At 41.4% G+C, this 9,627-nt stretch overlaps 1 protein-coding gene across 1 annotated transcript; it reads right to left on the minus strand.

Moving 5' to 3' along the window:
• Positions 1–1,231: 1,231 nt before the first annotated feature.
• On the minus strand, positions 1,232–2,044 carry LOC144257843 (gap junction beta-6 protein). Its single transcript, XM_077806015.1, has one exon. The coding sequence runs from the start codon at positions 2,021–2,023 to the stop codon at positions 1,232–1,234; it is 792 nt and encodes a 263-aa protein (XP_077662141.1). The 5' UTR covers positions 2,024–2,044.
• Between the last annotated feature and the right edge of the window lie 7,583 nt (positions 2,045–9,627).

Genomic DNA, 9,627 nt, shown 5'->3' on the forward strand with positions numbered 1-9,627 from the left:
CCTGTCACTGTAGTTAATTGACCTCCTTGACAGGCAGTAGTATTCTTCCATTGACCTAGCGCTATCTACACCAGGATTTTAGCCCTGGTCTACACTTGGGGGGGGGCGAGGGGGAGGAAGAGAAGAGGGGGGAATTGATCTAAGTTATGCAACTTCAGCTACGTGAATAAACATAGCTGAAGTTGATATACTTAGATTGACTTACTGTGGTGTCTTCACTGCGGTGAGTCAACTGCTGCCACTCCCCTGTCAACAGGAGAGCGCTCAGGGGTGTGTGTGTTGATTTATTGTGTCTGGAATAGATGTGATAAATCGATCCCCGCTGGATCGACCGCTGCCCACCAAGATAGCAGGTAGTGAAGACATACCCTAAGTCAGCTTAACTATGTGGATTTTTCATACCCCTGAGCGACATAGCTGGGTCAACATAACTTTAGTGTAGATCAGGCCTCAGTCTCTCTTTTTGAAACAGGTCCCCTTTGTATAAATAATCAGTAGGCCCATGAGAGATCGAATCTACAGCCCACTGGTGAGGATGTTTACCTGATCGGGTCTCCCACCTTTCAGGGGAGATCAGGCAGAGCAGGGATTTGAAAAACAAACAAAAAAAAAAACCAAAAACAGGTCTCTCATGTCCCAGATGAGTGCCTTAACCCTGTTGGGCAATTGGCTATAATGGGTTCTGTATTGTTCTCATTATGAAAAAGGTCTGACCTGGCTTAGGCACCTAACTCCAGGAGAGGGTTCAGGGCCAAGAATCCCAAATGGAGTTAGGGTCCAAATCCTTAAAGATGCTTAGGCACCTAAACCCCTGTCTTTTTCCTCTGCATTTCACGTCTGGCTAGCTGAGGCAGCTCCCCACTCAGCATGCAGGCTTCTGAGAATCCTCTTCTTGCTCACCGTACTCTCCTCATGCACTGGCAGCAGGGTCCCTAGCTGTTGCCTAACTCCGAAGTCCCTTCTGTGACTCTAGCCTCGAGTTACTAGTGAGTTTTTGCTTGTCATAGTTGCCTTAAGGATATTCTTATGAAGACAGTTTCCTATTTAATCCTTATATACTTTTCACATTTTTATGCTGCTTTGACTCTTTTGAACTAAGTGTTTAATTCCCACCTGACATTACATATTAAACCTTCACCCCACTTTATTGTTTAATGTAGCTGATTTCATTTGCAGCTTTGTAAGAGGAATATTCACTCCACATCAAGTGACTCCTCACATTTGCATCACCTTAGCTGCTTGGAAATCCCGAGACTGTGTTGTGACAGCTATCAGATATTAGCTCATTCATTTCATTTTGTTTAGTTTCCTCTTTAGTTTCATGGTTGTGGTGATGTCTTGGAGATGCTGCTCTTCGAGACTTTCTGAGGAAAACCTTTACCAGCAGATAGCAGAATTCAGCCACGTTTAACAAAATGCAAATACCAGACACAGCGATCATGAAAATAGTGAACACTGTCTTTTCAGTGGGTCGAGAAACAAAACAGTCCACTGTGTTGGGGCAAGGCCATGCATTGCACTTCACTAGGCGTGGCATTCGGAAGCCATCATACATGAAGTAAAACGCATACATAAAAAGGGCTTCAAAGATCATTCTGAAGAATATGCTGCTGGTGTAGGTCCACCACAAGGGACCCTGAATATGAAATCTTTGTGCTTTTATTTCTTCAATGTCTTTATATTCGCAGGTTTTCCCTCCATTTCTGAGCTGCTTTTTCTTCTCGTTTCTTCTGTATGCAACGTGCATGGCCACGAGAAGTGCAGGAGTTGAGACAAAGATGAGCTGAAGGGCCCACAGTCGAATGTGAGAGATGGGGAAAAAGTGGTCATAGCAAACATTTTTGCATCCCGGTTGCAGAGTGTTGCAGACAAAATCATTTTGTTCGTCTCCCCAGACTTCCTCTGCAGCCACCACAAGGATCATAACACGGAAAATGAACATGACGGTGAGCCAGATCTTTCCGATACTGGTGGAGTGTTTGTTTACACCTCCTAAAATGGCCTGTAGTGTTCCCCAGTCCATTGTCTCGTTTGAATCCTTTGACCTAACAAGACAAAATTAATACACCAAATGATTAGGAAATCAATGCCATAAAACTTGTGATACAAGACATATAATGGCAGAATATTCATGGGCTACAGTAACTGTTTCACAGCTTTTTGGCATATCATTGTCTTACATTGTCACTACAAGTAGCCATAAAGGTCAAAAGGGATTGTCTGCATGCTGTTTGACCACCTCCATTCCAGCACTTGTGTAGATATGTAAATAAAACAAGTTATGCCTAGAATAATAAACTAAGCTCTGTCACTGATTTTCTATTTCACTGGGAAGCTTGTGTGCAAGGCCCAAGAATTCTGCTTCACCCAGCAGAGGGGGGACATTGGTGTCAAGAATACCTTCTGTCACTTCTCCAAAGCACTTCATGCTGCTAAGAGATCATATTTTAGCTCTGTACTAAGATAGCGGATTTGTGTAATCCATGAATTACAATTTTCTGATTCAAACAGAAAGAACTGATAATGGTAGTTGTGTTATCATGCACCAAATCTCAAATCACTGCCTGCAATACACTACAAAAGAACAAGTTAACTTTATGGATACAAACCAGTTTACGGCCCGTAGTTCTTCATCCTTCTGAAGAGGATAAACGGAGCACTATGAAGTTATAGTGTGAAGTCTTTTGGAGGAGACCTCAAAAGACATGATTCCTGGTCTGCTCTACATAGACATAAAAGGTCTTTTTTTAAAATTATATTTATATAAAAAATTACATTAAAGATGTTTTAAGTACATCAGAAGCAGAAAGCCTACTAAACAACCAGTGGGGTGACTGGACAATTGAGATGCTAAAGGAGCACTCAAGGACGATAAGGCCATTGTGGAGAAATTAAATTAATTCTTTATATTGGTCTTCACGGCTGAGGATGTATGAGAGATTCCCAAACCTGAACCATTCTTTTTAGATGACAAATCTGAGGAACTGTCCATGATGTGGTTGATGTGTCATTAGAGGAGGTTTTGGAACAAATTGATAAACTAAACAGTAATAAGTCACCAGGACCAGATTGTATTCACCCAAGAGTTCTGAAGGAACTCAAATGTGAAACTGCTGATCTACTAACTGTAGTCTGTAACCTAACATTTAAATAAGCCTCTGTACCAAATGACTGGAGTATAGCTAATGAGATGCCAGTTTTTAAAAAGGGCTCCAGAAATGATCCCAGCAGTTACAGGCCAGTAAGCTTGACTTCAGTATCAGGCAAACTGGTTGAAACTATAGTAAAGAACAAAATTGTCAGACACATAGATGAACATAATTTGTTGGGGAAGAGTCAACATGTTTTTTGCAAAGGGAAATTATGCCTCACCAATTTACTAGAATTCTTCGAGGGGGTCAACAAGCATGTGGACAAGGGGGATCCAGTGGATATAGTGTACTTAGATTTTCAGAAAGCCTTCGACAAGGTCCCTCACCAAAGGCTCTTAAGCAAAGTAAGAGGGAAGGTCTTCTCATGGATTGGTAACTGGTTAAAAGATAGGAAACAAAGGGAATAAATGGTCAGTTTTCAGAATGAAGAGGGGTGAACAGTGGTGTCCCCCAGAGATCTGCACTGGGACCAGTCCTATGTAACATATTCATAAATGGTCTGGAAAAAGGTACAAACAGTGAGGTGGCAAAATTTGCAAAGGATATAAAACTACTCAAGATAGGTAAGTCCCAGGAAGACTGCAAAGAGCTATAAAAGGATCTCACAAAACTAGGTGACTGAGCAACAAAAGGGCATTCAACAAAAATGAAATTCAATGTTGATAATGCAAAGTTATGCACAGTGGAAAACATAATCCCAACTATACATATAAAATCATGGGGTCTAAAATTGCTGTTACCACTCAAGAGAAAGATCTTGGAGTCATTGTGGATAGTTCTCTGAAAACATCCACTCAATGTGCAGTGGTAGTCAAAAAAGCGAACAGAATGTTGGCCATCATTAAGAAAGGGATACACAATAAGACAGACAATATCATATTGCCTCTACAGAAATCCCTGGTATGCCCACATCTTTAATGCTGCGTGCAGATGTGATTACCCCATCTCAAAAAAGATATATTGAATTGGAAAAGGTTCAGAAAACAGCAACAAAAATGATTGGGGTATGGAACGGATTCTGTTTGAGAAGAGATTAATCAGACTGGGACTTTTCAGCTTGGAAAAAGGATGACTAAGGGGGGGAAATATGATAGAGGTCTATAAAATCATGACTGGTATGGAGAAAGTATTATTGGCTCCTTCTCATAACACAAGAACTAGGGGTCAACAAATGAAATTAATAGGCAGCAGCTTTAAAACAAACAAACAAACAAAGGAAGTATTTCTTCACACAGCACACAGTCAACCTGTGGAACTCCTTGCCAGAGGATGTTGAGAAGGTCAAGACTATAACTGGGTTCAAAAAAGAACTAGATAAATTCATGGAGGATAGGTCCATCAATGGCTATTCGCCAGGATGGGCAGGGACGGTTTTCCCTAGCCTGTTTCCCAGAAGCTGGGAATGAGCAACAGGGTATGGATCACTTGATGATTACCTGTTCTGTTCATTCCCTCTGGGGCACTTGGCATTGGCCACTGTCGGAAGACAGGATACTAGGCTAGATGCACTTTTGGTCTCACCCAGTATGGCCGTTCTTATGTTCTAGGGGTTTAACCTGATGTCCTGCACCAAACTTTCTCCTCCCCCCTCTGCTGTGCAAAGCGCTGTCCACTTGGCTGCCAACCTCCCTTCGTTTAAATGTAGCACATAAAGTTCTGGGCAAATTCTATCTCAAAGGATCGTCCAACACACCATATAAATGTATGATATTATGCTATAATCCTCAAGGGACACCCAAAGTAACTGGGGTTTCAGATAATCAGGGAAGCTGGCTTAGAAGAATTTAAAGTTTGTGACCCTGAGCAGGGACTTCAAAGCCTGTTGGCCAGTATCCTCAGAGAGGCTAGCCAGCTCCGCAGCTCTGTGACAAAGTATTTTTGCCATTCTGTGCTACTGAGATTTTTAGCCATAAGCATCTTTGTGTCCTGCTGAGTCAGGCAGCCACCAGGAAAGCCAACCAGCTCCACTACCTAATATCACTAAGCTGATAAGTGTCATATCACCAACACTAACGTCAGGAACTTTTCAAACAGTGAGCTTCTAATAGGTGAGGTTCAGATAAATGACATAGTGTTGTATGGATTATGTCCTTTTGTCTATGTACAGAAGTATTACAATAGATTATGGGAACTGAGAAGAAACACACACAAAAAAAAAAAACACACCCCCAATAACCAGAATGGAGTTATCCTCACACAGAATATTGACTACTATTTCTCTCCTTCACTGATTTACAGAAATTTTGTTTGAAGTCCAGTTAACAATTAACTTAATTCACTTATTCTTTACAGGATAAAAAGACACACATTAGAAACTGAAGAATACTGTTTTGTCAGTAAGAACCCTAGCAACATTTTGATCTGTAAATGCTGGGGGAGTGGGACGAGCACCAAACCCAGCATGAAATGAATTTTCGTTGAGCTGGAGAGAAAGTTTTGAATTTGGTGTACACTCAATTTTCTCCAGAGATTTTCCCCATAACCCTGAAGGAAATGGGTGAGGACTGCCTGTACTGGGCAATAGCTTTTTATAGAGAATATTTTCATTATCTTAATACCTCCTAGAAGAGGAAGACCCCAGAAAAAAAAACAAGCAGACAAACAAACGAACCAAAACAAAACATTCCACAAAGCTAGCTTAGCCTTTTTCCCCCCCACCCTTATCAGTGTCGGGCATCATCCTTTGAAGTTCTCACTCCATAATTTCTCTTGGCTCTGAAATTTCTATACAAAGACTTTCTGATGTTGGTTTTACTTTAAAAAAAATATGGTGTTGACAGTTTCTAGACTGTCAGCTCTCCAAGTCAGTCTTTTTTTGTTTAGTATCATTTACAGCACCAAACATACTGTGGAATGGGTCAGTAGGAAGATCAATCATAGGACTGGCTTGAAAGTGACAATTCTTATTAGTGAAATATTTCAGTTTCCAAAAAAAATAAAAAAATTTCATTTTGATACAAGTGACACTTTGGTCTGGTTTATACGGCACTGGGCTAGAACACAGGAGACCCAAATTCAAGTCTCTGCTCAATTCTGCTTGAATCTGGGTCTCCCATTTCCCAGGCCAGTGCCCTAACTGCTGGGCTGCAATATTTGTCTCTGACAAAATTGTTTTTGCATCTGACCTGGTTTCACAAAACACTGTGGTTTTGATGAAACAGTGTTTTCCAATCAGAAATCAATTTCATTGAACAATTTCTGACCAGCTCGAGTGAATACAAATAGCAAAGAACTTCTAGCTATGTATATCACACCTAACAACACCTTATTACAATCACTGGTTCAGAGATCCATGCGTACTAGGACAAAACCTTAGTGCCAACATCCAACAAAGATCATTAACCCTGATTTAGGTATTAAAAGGTCCTGGTTTACAAGGAAACCAACATAGAAGAAATACTATCAAAAGAATGACAGTCACTCCAATTGCAAGTAGGAGAAAATGCAGGATTTTAAACAGAAAGTGGTTGGCAGTGTGCCAACATAACAGCTATATCATCTGCACCAAGGTTTATAGGTCACAGCCGCCTCGGATGGTTAGAAAGCGTTTGACAAAACCAAAGAGGACTACAGCTTCATTTCTTGAGGATGTTCAGGATAATCTCATGCACTAGACAGAAGTAACCGTCCAGTCACTGGCAAGGAAAGGACAACAGGAGCAGCAAACACAGGTTCACCATAGCAAATAAACCTGTGACTGAACAGGCCACGGCGGAAGGAATGTCTGTGAACAAGGAGCAGCCATGTGATCAGTGAGCCAATGTGATTCAGAGATTCTAGTCCAATAACTTAGATCTCCCCTTTAACAATTTCTTCTACTTTGGATTTCATAAGTTGGCTAGTTTCATGTCAGGTTGATATTATGTGTGCTTTTAAAAATAAATAAAAAAAAAGGAAGATAAAACAAGAGATACTGGCTTGGTGGATACTGACTGTCATGTAACATGGCTTTGGAACCCTTTGGAACTTTGACCCAGGGTCCCATGGCATGAGTCAGGAAATAAGGCTCAGTCTCTTACCAGCAATCTTCTGTGTCACACCTTTATTTCCAGGCAGGGCCAAAATCCTTTCTGCTCTATTGGTTAAAGGTAACTGCACGGTGAGTTGGAAGCTATTGTACGGAGAATGAGTAAAGTCAAAAATCTTAGGTAACTCAGGGAAACAAAGGACATTGAATTTTGAAGATAATACAAGATATTTTTCTGAGTTATTATTGCAATTAAATGTAATGGCCCCTTTTGGGTGGATATAGTAAAACTAGAAGATTTGGTGGGATTACTTCAAAGATGCAAGTTTTTAGAAACACTTCTTGTCCTTATCTGCAGGCTAGAGATCAAGTTCTTTCTAGACTGAACTAACCCCGTCTTGAGACGTGAAGAGTTTCTCCTTCAAGATGCCGACTGCAATTCCCAGGACCTTGCACCTTGCAAAATGAAGCCCTTGAAACAAGCCACATTCTTTTATCCTACAAAGTTATTTAAAAGGAGCAAAGTAGAGTTTTCATTAGCATATAAAAGAAAAAGTTTCTCTGGGTTCATACTTCATGGCAGCACAGAAGAGATCCTGAATTCCCAGAAGATTCTTTAGGGGATAATTAGTCAGATTTCTGAATATTTAGCTTTACTTCACCTGTTATTTATCATGCTGCATGATTTTTAACCGAGACTGAATGTCAGGATTTACCCTGGGGATCATGTGTTGCAAATTCTCTTCTGATACTGAATTTATAACTGAGTAATCTTTTCTTTTTATGATATCTGCAAGGTTCTCAGCTTTGTATTGCGAATCTTTCCTTGACAAGGGCCAGATCCAATGCCCTTTAAAATCTATGGAAAGACTCACATCAATTACAAAAGGCTTTGGATCAGGCTCTAACTGAGCTTTAGATATTGGAATGTTGTAATTGCTTTTGTATACAGATTACAGATGCTTCTATACAGCTAAATATATATCATTTATAAAAACAGATCTGCCACATAGACATTTGTCGCTGTACACACGAACACAGGTTCATTTCTCCTCTCTGAATTCCACCAGTTTCTTTGCATTTCCAGTTTAGTTTCCTTTCTTGCTTCTCCTCCTATCTCATATCTCCTCCATTCCATATGCCCTTTTTCTTGGAGTAGGTCTACATTTAAAACACTGCAGCGGTGCAGCTGCGCTACTGTAGCACTTCAGTGAAGATGCTACTACACAGACAGAAGAGCTTCTCCTGTCAGCGTCGTTAACCCACCTCCACGAGAGGCAGTAGCTTTCTATACTGGTGGTGGGGTGGGGTTTAGGTCATTATAACGGTGTTGCTCAGGGGTGTAGATTTTTCCCCACACAAAAGTGATATAGTTATATGGATGTAAGATGATAGTGTAGACCTGGCCTTACTTGGCTCACTGCTGTCTCTCCACCCAGCCCTGCTTTTCTTTCCTGCCACCACACCATCTCTCTTCCCCCCTTCCACTTCAGCTTCCCAGGTCTCATTATTCCTTTTGCCTCCTCCTGCCCCACCAAGTGTCACTCCCCACCATACACATGCCCAAATCTCTTTTGCCCCTTCACCACTTAAAAACCCATCTCTTCCACCTCCTCCAGGTATCTCTCCTCTTATCCAGAAAGCTGGTGCTGCCAGCATCCTCCATTTGCCCCTCTCATATTCTGCCTCTCAAGGCTCCACTCCTGCTTTCATGCTGGCTGAAAGCCATGTGGCACCTGCAACACTCCCCCGTGATACAGCCACTTACAGTTTGATCCTGCAACCTTTGAAGTCAGTGTCAATACAGCCATTGACATCAGTAGGTGAGGAATCAACCCCTTAGTGCCATCAGTCCAAATAGGACACACCAACTATCCCTATTCTGCTCAAGCCCTGAATCAAACATCGGTCACGACAACATGTGGGGCAGATGACAACAAAATATTATAGTAGTCCCAACTGAAAGAGTTCTGGAAGAGTTCAATTGCTTTAATTTACTTACAGTGAGGTGGAAGTATTATGGGCTACTCTGCTGACTCAGTACCATTGTTCATCTTTATTTCAGATATTTGCTTCTCAGACCCTTTTACTGACAAAGTGAATAAAATATCAGCCATCTCTCTGACGGAATGAAAAACTAAGGCAAGGAAAACAAAGATTCAATTTAATTGATGGCAGCCTTTATTTTCATATAGCCAGCAAAGCTCTGTAACTGCCATGCCACTGTACACGCGTTAGGACCCCAAACCAGCAAAACACTTAAGCATGAGCATAACTTAAAGCATACAAATAGCCCCATTGACTTAAATTCTTTGCTGGACTGAGGCCTGGGAGTGTACCCCACATCTGCAAAAGGCAACAGCAGAAGAAGCAGAAAGAGCATCTGGGGGAATCAAAGGCAGAAAAGGGAAGCAGAGATATACAGGAAGATTAGAGTCAAAGGCAGGAGCCGGGGAGACCACAGTGCAGGGAGGGAGCCACAGAACTCAATGACATTGAGTAACTGAG

The sequence above is a fragment of the Eretmochelys imbricata genome, chromosome 1 (genome assembly GCF_965152235.1).
Source record: "Eretmochelys imbricata isolate rEreImb1 chromosome 1, rEreImb1.hap1, whole genome shotgun sequence".
Classification (NCBI taxonomy): Eukaryota; Metazoa; Chordata; order Testudines; family Cheloniidae; genus Eretmochelys; species Eretmochelys imbricata.

Bases quoted from the DNA above. Each gene is read 5' to 3' on its own strand.
- LOC144257843 (XM_077806015.1), bottom strand. From the start codon at position 2,023: ATGGACTGGGGAACACTACAGGCCATTTTAGGAGGTGTAAACAAACAC.